Here is a 14,819-nt window from a genome sequence, read left to right on the forward strand (position 1 = left end):
TCTCGAACACTGAGATGTTCTCAGATGTTCTCAGATCTATAACAGTAGATCTGGTCTTAGACTTGATGTTCCTGTGTCTTTATGTCAGGCCTGCTCAGAGTTTAGAACATTCTCAAAGATCTATTGACTGACATTTGACAATTTGTTTTTTTTTCGTTGTTGTAAGTGTTTATTTTATTTAATATTTCTGGCGTCTCTGTGTTTCAGGTAATTGTTTTATAGGTCTTTGTTTTTGTTTTGTTTTTTGCTGTTCAGGCTTTTTGTTTGTCAATCAAACTGACTGATTGGTCCATTGTCTGTTTCAGCTGTCTGAGCTACAGGTCCAGCATGTTCAGGTCCAGAAACTGACCCAGGAGCAGCAGAACCTGAAGTTCAGACTGAATGAAGTGGAAGCAGCCCGGACCCAGGCTCAGGACCAGGTCAGGATCTGGATAAGAACCATGACTAATAAGGAATGGGGCAGGGTTATAAAGAGAAGTGAAAGAGATAAAACGAGGAAGATGAGCTACCCTAACATCAGATTGAAACTGATGTAAATATTTTGAATGTATAAATTTGTGTTTCTGTGGTTTTAGTGAGACATAAAAAAGAAGGTAAAATATTCTAAAGCCACATGAATGGCAGTTATTTCCAAAATGAAATTGTTTGGAGAAATACAGATTTGTCAGATAAATAGTTAAGTTAATGCAGTTCTGAATATTATTTAAAGAAAGGTTTTGTTAGCAGTAAAACTTGATTTAAATAAGCTATGTATCAAACACTGCAGACAGAAAGATACAAGTACTTTTGCTTCTCAAACTCTGCTCATCTAAGACACAATATTGGCTAAGAGTCGATCACATCATTGAAACTGCTGAGAGGAAGTGTAGGATCATAGTTTAATTAGAACTTTTCACAATAAAAGCTCAGCTGTTTGTTTTCATCCATTCAGACAGCGGTGCTGATCATTACATCAGTTTGTCCACATGTACAGGCGGGTAGTTAAAGTATCTGCTCTCTGATCTGTAACACGTCCTTACTTCCGGTCTATCTGAGCGCAGGCGGTACGGGCTGACGCTACCCTCAGCGTGGTAAAGGCGCAGCACCTGCGACAGGTGCAGCAGCTGCAGCAGCAGGCGAGCAGCAGGGAGCAGGTGGAAGTGCTGCAGGCTTACCTGGAGGAGGAGACCCGGAGGAGTCAGCAGCTGGAGGAGGCCATGAAGCTGCAGGTTCAGCAGAGCAGCTCTCAGATCATTGTGAAGCAGGTAGGTCAGAGAGGGCAGACCCACCTGTCTCAGTTCTGTAGGTTCTGACCATGACGGGTGCCTCTGTGCTGCGTTCAGGAACAGTACGAGAAGGCGACAGCGGCGCAGCAGCAGCGGGTCGAAGAGCTGGAGGTCCAGTTGAAGGGACTCCGTCTGCTTCTGCAGGAGAAGATCCAGCAGTTCAAAGACCAGGTGAGTTTCAGGTCCAGTTCCAGGCCCGGTTCCTGCTGTTCTATCTATGGTTAACGTGATGTCTCTTGCAGCTGGTGAAGAACAACAAGGCGAATGGGATGCTGAAAGATCTATATGTGGAGAACTCCCAGTTGATGAAGGTGCTGCAGGTCACAGAGCAGCGGCAGAAACAGGCGGAGAAGAAAAACTTCCAGTTAGAGGAGAGGGTTGGAGCGCTCAACAAACTGCTGCGGGAGGCCGTCGCCACCGCACTTGCCACGTGACATCATCACTTGACCTCACACGGCTGGTCTGAGGTCAGTCTGCAGGCTGTCAGGATGCTGGGCGAGGATCTGCAGAGACCACCCAACACCGCCAACTGATTCTCCAATCACAGATCAAGTTCCAGGATTTATTGTTTGACCTTCTGTGGTGTGATTCAAACATCTGTCAGACAGCTGAAGCTCTGAGCTGCTGAAAACCAGAAGAAGATGTAAGTTTCTGTGGGAGGAGGATCTCCTCAGTTTGTGATATACGAACTGAACGTATATTTTTAGATGGAAATCCAGTTTTTGTCTTTTAAATGTGATCTCACATGTCGAGGAACTGAATCAGCTTTAAAACCTAATTTTATTAAAGTTTTATTTTTAAAAAAGAACAAAGAATCAGCTTTCCGTCACATTTTAAAGAAAGCCTCTAGTTCTCATTTTCAGAACCTGTTGCCAAAAACAGATTCAGATTTTAGAAGATTCTAATAAAATAAAGATTATTTTAGACTAGTTCTCTAACCAGATAATCAGTAATTAAAGTAATCACATATGTAAACACTTCCTGAGTTAATAATAAAGTGGCTAAACAGCTGCATCTCTGAAACACAATCAGACAAGCTTCTGCCAGGGCGTCATGAAGCTTTGATTCTTCTGTTCAACTTCATTTAGATTTATTTTCAGTAAAACCAAGGAGGCAAAAACCTTAAGCACATCTGAACAAGAAAATTACATTTTTTTCTAAAATCTGAACTGGTTATTGGTGTGATTAATAGATTAGTCGTCAGATCGTCAGGGAACCAGAAGCTTAGCTTAGCACAAACACTGGGAGTGAAGGGAAACTGTTAGCGCCAAGAAATCTCAGATCCAAATAAAATAAAGTTTAAAATAAGAAAATAAGAACCCAGGATTTTTCTGAAAGTTTCAGCTGCTCGTCAGCAGCACTTCTTCTGCTTGAGTTTTGAAATGGTTTCTTTTTTATTTCAGATTAACTGAAGTCAGTATTTCACCTCATTAAACACGGTTTAAATTTACCTTTAAAAATCTTCCGACTTCTCCTTTAAATTGCTAAATTTAATGAACACTGTGAAAGATGTCAAACCTCTTTTCACCGGACTCCATGTAACTTCTGATGGAGCCTCCTCACCTGTACAGGTGGTTTATGGCTCTGAAGGATTTCAGTATTAAACTTTATTGTAGTTTATCTTTTTATTGTCTGCGGGCAGCATCAGTCTGTGTTTTTTTCTTTTCTTTTTCCCGTCAGACTGAGACCTCCAGTTCCCATTTTATTTCTCTTCAGGTAAAACAAGAAACTCCCCTGTGGATCAAGGTGTCTCATTAAATTATCTTTTTATTAGCTGATTGTTGTGATGTTTTTATTTTCTGTGTTGAACTTGTGATTTACAAGGAAATGACCTGTTTTAAAACAATTTTCTGCAAACTAACTGGGTCATTTTTACATTTTAATAACTAATCAAATACTTCACTGAACTCTTAGATTTGATAAATATGTATGTCAGCATACATCAGTACTCTGCAGAGTTTCAGAGCTTGATTTCTGATCAGTAACTGTTCACAGCCACAAAAAGACAGCGCGAAGTGTAACAAAAGACATTTATTAGTACAGAATTTAAACATTATGACCGCTGAGTTGTGCAGATGTCCTCTCTACCATCAGGACACCACGTGCTCCAGGACACCCTGACGAATCAGCTGCTCGCATTTCCACCGCGGCAGGAAGTGCTAAGGACAGAAACAACTTCTGGTGAGGTTGAGAATGGAACGCACAGGTGTGACAAATACATCTTAACTCGCCATTTTGACACGCATAGCTCACAGGGATTAATAGCTCCCAGCTGGGCCACAGAGTCCTGGTGGTCACTAATGGAAGTGTGCTGTTCATTGTGCTGAAACACCAAGTTCTGGACAACTTTTTTTTCTACCTTTCTGCCATTGTTTTGAATGATGCCTAAAGTCCAGAGTGCACTAACATGTCTTGATATTTGGGGCCTCCGCAGCTTTGTGCACTACTCGTTTTCTGCACTGAGGAAAGTGTATTTTTTTAATTTCATCTTTTCATCGGTATTTATTAAAAGGTGTTTGTGTAATTATGTGGCAATGCCTGTTGATAGAGACCTCGTCAAAGAAGAATTTCAGTCACCAGTTGGGACAGATAATAAAGTTTTTTTCTATTCTAAATTGGAAGATGACAAGCGCTAATTAAACAATTTAGAGCAGAGCGGAAGATTTCTTTTTTTGAGATTTACCTATTAAGGCAAAAAAAAAACCCACAACAACAATGTATAATAAAATTAGGACAAACTGAAATGAAAACAATTTAAGGACATGTTTGCTATTTAGTTAGTAACTGATGCTACTAAAAACAGCCATGTTAACAGACTCGACTGGTGTGAAGTTCTTTGTGTTTGCGAGAGCACACACAGCAGAAAGTCAGATATATTTATATAAAGGTCCTACTTGTCCAGCGCCTGACTTGCTTCAAGAGTGTACAATAAGTGCAGGTTCTGTTCGTATTATATGCGTTTTGGATTTTTTTGTAAGAATCATAGATTTTTCATGTGTGCCTGAACAAATCTGCGACTTTCTAAAGGGCGTAACGCACACAAGTGATGCCAAGTCTCATGCACGGATTGGCCAAATTTCCCCTGTCGACTACTCATAGGAAGACTTACAGTAGGTTGTGAGTGAAGCGTCAGGTAAAAAGTAAGTGTGCCCTCTTTAAATTTTACTGTTTTACTTATCAGGACCTTAAAAGCTCATCTGGTCCTCAGCAGGTTTAAAAATCCAACCCCAGCGTGGGAATTCTGGGGTTGGATTAGACATGTCACAGCCTGTCTAAGCTATAGATCTGTGAGTAACAAACTGAGTAAACGACTCCTTTAGGAGTAGCAGGTTGACTTCTGGACTTTGATCAGGCCGTAACAACACCTTGATTCTTGTCAGCATGTTTTTTTTTTATGTTAATTTGTTCATCTGGTAGCAAACAGACAACCACAGAGAAACTCTCAGAAATCATTAGAGGTATATCTCCAACTGGTTAGCTTTCAGATCCAATTCACAGTGGCTGTCACAGTTAATTGACATTATTGAACACAAAAGTGGCTATGACTCAGTGAATTTTACACATACTGAACTGAAATTTGGTGTGGTAGTAGCTGAGAGTCATCCTGGTCACATACTCTAAGCTCTAACACTTCTCATAAAATTGTGTGAAATTGCAAATAATATTATTTTCAAGGTTTAGGCAACCTGGCAACAACTCAATTTTACATGTTGCTTTCTGGCTTTTTTTTCAGTTAGCCTTTTGGCTCCTTTAGTTGGCCTTTTATTAAAATGTTTTAACTCTTATTTAGCCTTCTGGTACCTTTAGTTTATCTTAGCTTGTATCATTTCTGATCTGTTCAGCTGAGGTTTTTAAATCCTAGTTTTGTTTATGTTATCTTATTATCAGTTTATTATATCTTAGCAGAGGTTTTCTGATAGCTGAGGTTTTCCTCAGTTTATATTTAGTATGACTTATTATGACTTGTTTAGATAAATTTAGTTTAGCTTTTTATATCTTAGTTTCCTAGCCACTGTTTATTTTACTTCTGCTCATTTATTGTATTATGTTGTGTAAAGCACTTTGAACTGCCTTGTTGCTGAAAAGTGCTATATAAAAAAAGTTTGACTTTGACATATTATCACAACATGATCTCAATGTGAAACTGTGGCATGAAAGGTGGCGGGTGATATGCATTCCTTCAAGGAATGCTAGGCCTTTCTTTTTTTGAGCCATTCTGTTGTAGCTGCTGTGTTTGGGATCATTGTTCTGTTGCATCATGACCCAGTTTGGTCCAAGCTTCAGCTGTCAGACAGATGGTCTCACATTTGACTCTAGCATCTTTTGGTCTACAGAGGTCGACTCAGTGACTGCAAGGAGCCCAAACCATCAGTCCTCCACCACCGTGTTGACAGCTGGGATGAAGCGTTTTTACATTTGATCAGCAGCACCAGGCTGCTGTTTTCCATCCAAAATCTTCTGGAAACAGCAAAAGCTGATGTCACTTTGTGACTCACATGACTTCTGGTTAAATATTCTTCAGAAAACAGTGTGGTTCCATTTCTGTTCCAAACTACTTCCTACTTTACTTTATTTTATTTTAATTGTACACACCAAACACAGAAAACAAAACAGAACAAAACAAGAAAATCAATAAACAAATCTCAAATTCACCAAAAAAGGAAGAGGCTGAAGCCAAGCTTATTCTTGCCAACCCTATTTTTTACCTAACAACCTACCAAGATATCTTCACAATACACATATAAATCTATATAACAGCATAAGATGTTATCATTTTACATTTTAGGGCTCTTTTAAAGCTCACCAAGAAAGGACATAACTTAAAATCACCACTCAATTCATTCCACTGTTTTACACCAATCACTGAAACTCATAGATTTCACCTGGCTCTTCTCTTTTGAACATTCAAATATAAACAAACCTCACAAATTATATTTATTCTCTCTCAACTTGAATAATTTCTGTATACTAGAAGGAAGACTTTTGTTCAATGCTTTATACATTATTTCCAGTATTTTTATATAAACAATATCTTTAAATTTTAGTACATTACTTCAAATGAAGAGTTTATCAGTTGGTTCACGGTAACCCACCTTATTAACAAGCCTTATAGCTTTTTTTTGCAACTTAACTAATTTATCAATGTTCGTTTTACTTGTGTTTCCCCAGATCTCTGAGCAATAAGACAAATACGGCAAAACCAAAGAGGAATATATAATATGCAGGCCTTTAACATTTACTAAATCCTTTATTTTAAACAATATTCCAGTAGTTTTTGCAACTTTATTTCTAATATAATCTATCTGAGGCTTCCAACTAAGTTTATTGTCTATAATAAGTCCTAAAAATTTAGTCTTATAGACTCTTTCAATTTCAACTCAGTTTATACATAACTTTATATTATTATAGATCCGATTACCAGAGAATACCATGAATTTAGTTTTCCTTTCATTTAATGACAACTTATTATAATCAAACCATGTTTTCAATCCAACTAATTCTTTTTCTACTGTTTTTAGTAATTCATCCAAATTTTTTCTAGAACAAAAGAAATTTGTATCATCCTGTTCTCACCTGGCTGTTCTTCTTCAGAAGGATCACCGTTCCATCATCGATTTCAAACTCCCCGTGGTCCTTCAGACACCTCACCTGGAGACAAAAACAATGACGTCATCACTGTGAGGTCAGACTACAGGTCAGAGGTCAGGCACCTGTGACCCTCACCTGGATGTAGAGACTCTTCGGAGGCTTCATGTCCTGCGTGATGTCAAGCCCCGCCCCCCCGCCGAGAGAGCGCATGAAGGACGCCAGAGACTTTTTATACTGACTGAACCACTGCACCTGAATGAAACATACACACACACACACACACACATCATCATTCTGGAAACTGAAAGAAGTTGAGCTTTTCATGTGAACCAAAAACAGGAAATGATGTCACCCTGACCTCCTCAGCAGACATGTGGAAGCGAACGTTGGCGGGCAGCACACTGCCGTACTCCCATCGCAGCGCTCTGATCCTCAGCAGCCGGTCGTACCTGGAAAAAAACAAACAAAAGGTAAACAAAACCCATGGCAGCAAGTCAGGCTGATCAAGTAACAGTGGGCGGAGTTACAGGTAGGCCATGATGCAGCGCTGGTTCCTCAGCAGGCAGCAGTGACGCAGTTTGATGGAGGGGATGAGGTCCGAGCGAGCGGCAGACTTCGCTTTGTTTCTGAAACAAACCGAAACCAGTTTCTGTTTATGTACCTGACCTCTGAATCTTTCAGGCTTATAAAGATTCCTAAACTCTACCATAGATGTGTTGACACATCACAAATAAAACCAAAGTTTAACTTTATTGTTTTATTTGGATTTGATGAAACAAGAATTCTTTTTTCTTTTGTAGAAACCATCAGTCAACGGGAACAGGAATGTGGGACAAAAACCTGAACCCTGCAGAACAGTTTGTGGAAAACTCACACGTCAGCCTGGTTCTGTTCGTATAGAGCCTCCATCTCCTGCAGAATCTGTCTCAGGCCGTCTTCCTGAAACAAAACAGAACCAGAATCTGCTGAAGTTCATTGACCCTGGATCGGATCCCACTGAAGTAAAACCCTGAAGTACAGGCATCCTGAAGGAGCCCTAATAAATCCAAACTTTATTTATAAACTTGACACCTTATGGAGGATTCTGTTGCAATATAGAAACTAAAATAACAAAACAAAACAAAAAAATACAAAAACGACTGACATTTAAGGATTATTATTAAAAACAATATTATGTTTTACTGATACACTAGATGTTTGGTGTTAAAAATCTGAGCCGAAGTGTCATGTAGCTTTCAGTTTAACGAATATATTTTAAAAGACATTTAGGAAGGAAATAAATCTGTTGAAACTTAACAGAACTTCAATATTTTCAAAAACATAACATTTTAATCATGTTTCACTTTTACAGCACATGACGTTTCATGTTAACTCTGAGCCAAACGGATCAATTTATTATACAATAACAAAAAAAAGTGTGCAGTCGTTGTTTTTAAGCCTTGTGTTTTTGTTGTAAACCATTAGCGAACCTTAAACCGGCGGTTTTTCTGATGGAGTTCGCAGCTTCGGCCCAGCGGGAAGCAGCGGGGATCCTCCCCGGGTTACTCACGTTAAAAGCGGGCAGCTGTCCCTCGCTGTTCCGCTGCAGTTCTCGGATCAGTTCGATGGCTTTCTCACAGAACATCCTGGAGCTCCGGGAACCGAACAAAAACAGATGTTTTACCAACTATTTCCCCCGTGAAAACATTCGTCTGACTGGACAAGATTCGCGGTAAAAGTCGTGTTGTGATCACGTGATCCAATGACGAAACCACTCCGGGTGCCGCTTTGGGACAAAAATACTCAGCAAACTGTCACCATGTGTTTGTTTTTCTTTTAAAGGTAAAACAGTGTTTTATTGCTGTTTTTCTAATGCAGAAAGTGCATTATCAAGCTTATCGCTTGTTCTTTATTGTTAAGAAGTTTTCAGAGGTTATGATTTAATTTTATTAACTATTCGTACAGAATATGTAAAAATCCTTCCAGTTTCTGCTCCTTCTGCAGACAGGATGGACTTGGTCTCTGAAAGGCAGGGGTGTCCAAAGTCGGTCCTCGAGGGTCGGCATCCTGCATGTTTTAGTTTTCTCCCTGGTTTTACACACCTGGATCAAATGATGGCTCATTAGAAGGCCTAAGCAGAACACTGACTTGCTGAGGAGGTTGTTACAACCACTAGGGAGAGAACTAAAACATGCAGGATGCCGGCCCTCGAGGACCGACTTTGGACACCCCTGCTGAAAGGTTTTCTGGATGAGGCATCCGTCTCTTCATTCTTGTTATTCTGTTATGGTGCATTTTATAAACGTGTTTTTTATGTTTTGAAATCTTTGTGCTGCTGCCATTCTTAGCCAGGTCTACCAGGTAAATACAGGTCAGTGACGATAATAATGTTTATTTAAGCAGATTACAGAAATATGACTGTAAAAACTGACACTGTTTCACAACTTTTAGGTAAATAATACCAGTAAATTATGATATTCACTGATCAACTTTATATTTTTAAAACAATAAAATTTGAATTTGAAAGAGGTTTTTAGGGCTAAATAAATAATGGAATGACCAGTTACAGTTTTCTGAGACCCACATCAAACATGACCAGGCCTCTGGTCCAGACGTGTCTCCAGATGTTTGGGGTGTTGTTTTAGTTTTATCTATCTATCTATCTATCTATCTATCTATCTATCTATCTATCTATCTATCTATCTATCTATCTATCTATCTATCTATCTATCTATCTGTTGGTGAAACATGCAAAAGTTCAGGTAAGTTGTTTATAACAAATCACTTTCTTTACCTACTTTGATCTGTGTCAGTGTTGTTGATCCAAACACGCAAACAAAAATATTTGTAGTTTGACGAGATTTCCGGGCTGTACTGGCACCACGTGTTTTACCCTATCTCTCGTAAACCAGTTTTGTTTTGGAACTCGTTGCTCCGACGCTTCCCCTGAGACCGTGGACGCAGCAATGAGGGATCACGTGGTATGAATGCAGCCCTGTGATTGGCTGCGGCAGCCTGGGCGTCTAATCAGCTGCTCTCTGCGGATCTCAGTTCAGTTTCAGCGGGGACTCGGCGCCTGTCGTCCCTGGCCCTCAGTCAGCTTTCGCCCGTCAGGCTCGCGGCCTCCTCCCCGCTGTCAGGCTTTCAGGCTTTCAGCCTCATTGCCCCGGTTACCTCGGTGTTTTTCCTCTGGTTGACTTGCTTGTTTTTTTCTGGTTTCCAGTGATGCGAAGGCGGAACTCCCTGACCGTGGAGAAGGACAGTGACCCGGAGCTGAAACAGCATCCCGGCAGAGGAGCTTCTGGGCCGGGAGAGGAGCGGAATATGAAGCCGTTCAGGAGGTAAGACCCGGTCCGGTTCGGTCCGGGACAAGTGGAAGGTACTGAACCGCAGGGGGGGCTGAAGGACAGACGGGATCTGGTCAGATAGCATCAGAATAATGATGAAAAACACAAAAGTTTAACAGGGAAAACGTCTCTAAAACACTCAACAGAGTTTATAGTCAAGTTTCGGTGTTGAAAATGAAGAACGAGCAGAACATGATGAGGTGAACAGATGAAATGCAAATAAACATAAAGGAAATGAGCTGACAGAGCTGGTTCTGCTGTCATGTTTCTATAGATGTCTGACCCTCAGCCTACCTGGCTCTGGGCTGACAGGTCAGACTGGTTCTAGGGGACAGAAGAACCAGTTGGACCAGAACCTGCAGGTCCAGGTGAACAAAGTATTCCTAAAAAGAAGTTTCCTCTGAAACCAATCACAGTCTGCTCATTAAAGCATGACAGTGTGGTTTTATTTTCATGTGTTAGACTGTTTTTACTGTTATTGCTTATAGGATCAGTTTTAGTAAACAACAAAAACCATCAAAATATTTAAAGGAAACACCGTCTGCCTTTTGATCCTGATTTCTTCAGTTTTTTTTGTAAAACATTTTCATCTCATTTCTCTTTGGAGTTGCGGTAAATGAACTGTTTCTCCCTGAGGATAATTTTTTGTGTACAGTAAAACAAAGTGTTTAAAGTATCTGGTCCGCCGAGGCTCTAAAATGAAGCATGGTGTGCAGGTTAAACCTGCAGCTTTTATTGTTCAGGTGTCTTTAGAGTAAAGATCAACAGCTTTTCAGCTCAAGTTCTTCCTGAGATTCACTGTTTGCCCATTATTCTTCAGTGTCACCTAAATAGAAACACATCAAACCTGCGTCTCAATCAGGAACAGTGAGCTTTGATCTTTGGTAGCAGAACATCTTACAATGGAGATTAAATTCATTAAAAACTGAAAAATGTCCCCATAGACATCAATAGTGTTTAGTTGCAGCGAGCAGTAAAATCCAGTCCTGTTTGGAGCTCTACAGCTCAGACAGACTTCACAGCAGAAACATCCTTCAAAGTTTAAACAGGTCACAGGAAGTTGGACTTTACATGACTGAACTGGTGTTTTCAGATCTTTATCAGTTTTTATACAATCACAGTTTAAGTTGAAGGATTTTGGGAGATTTTACAACTTAGTCTGATGCTGTCACCCTAACTTTTGAACTTTCCAACATTTTTAGAAACAACCTTTTTATTTCCACAATCTTTCCTCTTCTTCTCCATCCAGTCGTAGGTATTTCTGTCTTCTTTCACCCAGTGTGCCTCTCTGCTGTAGGACTGATGGTTTTCTCTCAAATCCCCTCAGAGGTCAGAGGTTAGAGTGCACATACCCAAACTCTCATTGACTTCCATTGTATCTAAGCTCAGAATTTCCTCCTCAAACAGGAAGTGAAGGCTCTTTTTATCTTATCTATCTCCTCCATAAAATCCCATAGAAACATAAATTTAACGTATGGAACCATCAGAACCTTCTGCTCATGGGTCAAGAAGGTTTTGGATCCAACTTACAGTTTTCACACAGAGGCTGTTTGAGGCTTACTTTTTACTCTGTGTTTCTGCCTAAAGTGCTGCTGTCTGATGCCCCTCCCCCTTTTTGTTCCTCAAAAAGGCTAAAATCACCATGGCAACCAGTGACTCAGTAGGTTTTGTATTTCTGGTTTCTATATTACCCAGCATACTTTTCTTCCCCCTATGTTTCCATCATGGCCGCCCCCATAGATCCTGTAGAACATCAAGACTTCATGTCGTCTCTAATCAGACCTTTGTTGCTCAGGAGGATTCAGTGAGAGGGTCGGCAGGACTCAGGGTCGACATCTTCCAAATTCCCGCTGCGCTTTACAGAAGAAAGTTGATGGATTTTGACGTTTTTGGCATCTTTTAAGATTTCTGCAGATGTTTTCCTGCTTGGAGTTAAGCTGGTGTTTATTTGAAGTAAACAAATCAAAGATCAGGTCAGGCAGTCTGATAATCTTCTTCCTCCTCCTCCTCGTCAGTCTGATCCTCTTTAGAGGATCACAGAAGTTTAACAGAAGGTGAACCTGAGCTCTGATCAGGACAGAGGACACTGCAGTGCATTGTGGGTCATTAATAACACTGTTCTGATCAAAGAAGAAATCCGTCTCAAACGCATTTAAATCAATGAATTTATTTAAAATTTATTAACAAAGACCTTCAGTTCTGTTTAAGGTCCTGATCCAAAGACCTGGTCTAGTTCTCTCTTTTTCCTGTCAACCAGACTGTCTGTCATCTGTGGTCTGTATCAGTAGTTCTCCAGACTTTCTGAATATCTGCTTTTGGCCTGTTCTCCTATAACGTTCTGCAGACAGGAAGTGACTTTGGCCTGTTCTCCTGTGATGTTTTAACAGCCTACTGAAGCTCTAGGATCAGGTGAGGCAGCAGAAACAGTCAGTGAAACTGAATCAGCCTCAGGTTTGCTTTCATCTGTGCATCATGTGACAGGAAGTGACCCCACTGCTGACACAGTCACAGGTTTCATTTCTGCTTTTTTTTTAGATTTCTGGACTTTGAGTCAGCATCTTAAATCGGGTTGTGTTACTTTTTACTTTTCCAGAACACAGCCTACTGGGCAGCATTCACTGGCTGATAATAAAACCGGAGGAACCCTCAGATTCTGTTGGTTCTGATGATTCAATGCAACAGTGATGTTGAAGCTCAGTTTTAAATGGGCCAGGCCACAGAAATCAACTTCCAGGCTGAGATGACATCGTCCAGAGACGTTCAGCTGAAACAGCTTCCTGTGTGGGATTAGATCTGAGTCAAAAACTGTTTGTAGAAAACAGCGTATGCAGAAAAAAATCCAAAGATATGAAACTGTACATACACCGTTTTCTTGGGTTAGGCGTACGCCAAGGTTCAGTTAAAAATCCACGCAGGTCATTGTACGTGAGGATCCAGGTGGTTTTATCTGTTCAACTGTTGAACCAGGAACTCCAGGATCATAAACTGATTCTCACTCGACGTTTGGAGAATCTTAGTCCTGATTGACAGCTTGACAAAAATCAAGTTCAGAGATTTTTAGACCTTAGACATGTTTGGTTCCTGAAAGCGAGGCAGATGTTTGGTTCCTGAAAGCGAGGCAGATGTTTGGTTCCTGAAAGCAAAGCGGATGTTTGGTTCCTGAAACCAAGGCGGGTGTTTGGTATCTGCCTTCCCTGTTGACCTTTTCATGTGATCATGTCGTTGATGTTGTTGGTTTCATGTTTGTTCACAGAGGTCCTTCTGATTAATACCAACGAAAAGTTTGAACTGGTCTGAAACCTGTTCAAATGGCTGTTGAAACACAAAAAACTTGTTCGCATTTAGAAACTGGTTCTGAACACCACATGGAACCACCTCTGGTAACAGCAGAAGCGACCAGAGGTTTAGGTACAGGATTAACAACTCAAACAGATCTGAACATGACTAATCACTTGATTGATCAGCTGTTTTCCCTCTAGAGAACAAACACTCACTGAATATTCAGAACCATTAAGTTTAGTTCCCCCAGAAGTCTGGACTCGGCTTATTTCAGTCTACAGCTCCACCAACTGACTCCACTGCTGTTTAGTTACTCCCAACCAGCTGATGGAAACCAGCCTAATGAGGAGAAGTTTTCATGGATGCAAGCTCAGATCATTAGTGGTGTGAAGCTCAGATGTTGTGGTTCAGCTTCCTGTTTGCTCTGCTGCTGTGTGTGTTCTCCTGGTTCTGCATCATAAGGTTTCTCTGTTGTAAATAATCATCAGCAGCAGCTCTGACTGATCTTCACCAACTTAAGGTTTGTTCTTGACACTGCCACTTCTTCATCACCATTGTCATCATCACCATTATCATAGAGTTCAGGTAATGACCCGTTTCACGTCTGTGTTTTTCCGCCTGCAGCATCGACGGGTCATCAGCAGATCAGACTGCAGCAAAACACTTGGAGAACCTTTAGTTTGTGTCGTTTAATCAAATATTTTCAGGTCATTTATTGGCCTGTTCTTTTACACTTTTACTCTACAAACTGAGTTTTCTATGAATCAGCAGCGTCTGATCGTCTCCTCGTGTCTGAACGATGTTCTGATGTTTCTGTTCGACCTCAATGATAACGAGGCATGAATGTTTCTGATTTCAGCTCTGATTTTAGGAAATCGGAGCTCCACAAATTTTACTTTCATTGCAAACTTAAATGAGCAATCTGATACTATCTAAAAAAAGCAACAGGATCCAAAGGAAAATTCCTTACAAAGGATTTAAAATGTTTACCTGAAACAGGAGACACATTAACTTGTACATATTTTTTCTGTTTTTTTTTTAAACAATAAGTACGTCTTTTAATGTGTATTTTAGATTATATATTTTTTTATGAAACGTCCCTGAAATGTTACTTTCTTAATAAAGTTTCGTTCATTAGCTTTATTTAATGCACAGATTGATTTATTTGTTCGTGTTCTGCTGGGTTTTGGTCTAGCAGCCATTTCCGTGGACATAAATCCAAGTTTGTTTTTAGCCATTTTTGTGATTTTTGCAGCCCTAAATATCTGATTTTGCAGTAAATTTTTCAGAAAGTTGCAACCAAAGTTGTGATGACTTTTTTAACATGATATGAACAAATACATTTAGAAAAACAGCTGCA

At 40.1% G+C, this 14,819-nt stretch overlaps 3 protein-coding genes and 1 long non-coding RNA gene across 11 annotated transcripts in view; 3 read left to right on the forward strand and 1 right to left on the reverse strand.

Moving 5' to 3' along the window:
• The window catches only part of ninl (ninein-like), a 113,949-nt gene extending 110,911 nt beyond the window's left edge, over nucleotides 1-3,038 (forward strand). For all 7 annotated transcript variants that reach the window (XM_037973548.1, XM_037973553.1, XM_037973551.1 and 4 more), the window contains 4 exons: nucleotides 306-419; nucleotides 1,041-1,244; nucleotides 1,323-1,436; nucleotides 1,508-3,038. In XM_037973548.1, the coding sequence (XP_037829476.1) occupies nucleotides 306-419; nucleotides 1,041-1,244; nucleotides 1,323-1,436; nucleotides 1,508-1,699 (624 nt within the window). In that variant the 3' untranslated portion in view covers nucleotides 1,700-3,038. The remainder of the gene's footprint in view (nucleotides 1-305; nucleotides 420-1,040; nucleotides 1,245-1,322; nucleotides 1,437-1,507) is intronic.
• Nucleotides 3,039-3,278: 240 nt separating this feature from the next.
• gins1 (GINS complex subunit 1 (Psf1 homolog)) lies at nucleotides 3,279-9,857 on the reverse strand. Of its 2 annotated transcripts, none has more exons than XM_017433658.3 (8): nucleotides 9,632-9,857; nucleotides 8,404-8,485; nucleotides 7,729-7,793; nucleotides 7,382-7,480; nucleotides 7,213-7,303; nucleotides 6,990-7,106; nucleotides 6,840-6,914; nucleotides 3,279-3,424 (listed from the first exon to the last, which is right to left on the reverse strand). In XM_017433658.3, exons 2-8 carry the CDS (start codon nucleotides 8,476-8,478, stop codon nucleotides 3,356-3,358), a joined length of 591 nt encoding a protein of 196 aa, XP_017289147.1. In that variant the 5' UTR covers nucleotides 8,479-8,485; nucleotides 9,632-9,857; the 3' UTR covers nucleotides 3,279-3,355. The 2 variants fall into 2 exon arrangements, with proteins under 2 accessions (XP_017289147.1, XP_017289148.1); XM_017433659.3 differs by having other exon boundaries at nucleotides 9,628-9,857.
• Nucleotides 8,665-9,246, forward strand: LOC119616681. Its single transcript, XR_005232653.1, has 2 exons — nucleotides 8,665-8,868; nucleotides 9,075-9,246. It is a non-coding gene; the product is annotated as an uncharacterized LOC119616681 (long non-coding RNA).
• A 50-nt stretch (nucleotides 9,858-9,907) lies between the features above and the next one.
• Nucleotides 9,908-14,819, forward strand: part of abhd12 (abhydrolase domain containing 12, lysophospholipase) — a 40,721-nt gene continuing 35,809 nt past the window's right edge. The window contains exon 1 of the mRNA XM_017433685.3: nucleotides 9,908-10,174. Within this exon, the coding sequence (XP_017289174.1) occupies nucleotides 10,059-10,174 (116 nt within the window). The 5' untranslated portion in view covers nucleotides 9,908-10,058. The remainder of the gene's footprint in view (nucleotides 10,175-14,819) is intronic.

This window comes from Kryptolebias marmoratus, linkage group LG22, assembly GCF_001649575.2.
Source record: "Kryptolebias marmoratus isolate JLee-2015 linkage group LG22, ASM164957v2, whole genome shotgun sequence".
NCBI lineage: Eukaryota > Metazoa > Chordata > Actinopteri > Cyprinodontiformes > Rivulidae > Kryptolebias > Kryptolebias marmoratus.

Bases quoted from the DNA above. Each gene is read 5' to 3' on its own strand.
- gins1 (XM_017433658.3), bottom strand. From the start codon at position 8,478: ATGTTCTGTGAGAAAGCCATCGAACTGATCCGAGAACTGCAGCGGAAC. The intron at 7,304-7,381 runs GTAACTCCGCCC...GTTTTTTTCCAG, and splicing joins CGCTGCATCATGGCCTACCT to GTACGACCGGCTGCTGAGGA. The intron at 7,107-7,212 runs GTCAGGGTGACA...TGTTTCATTCAG, and splicing joins TCCACATGTCTGCTGAGGAG to GTGCAGTGGTTCAGTCAGTA.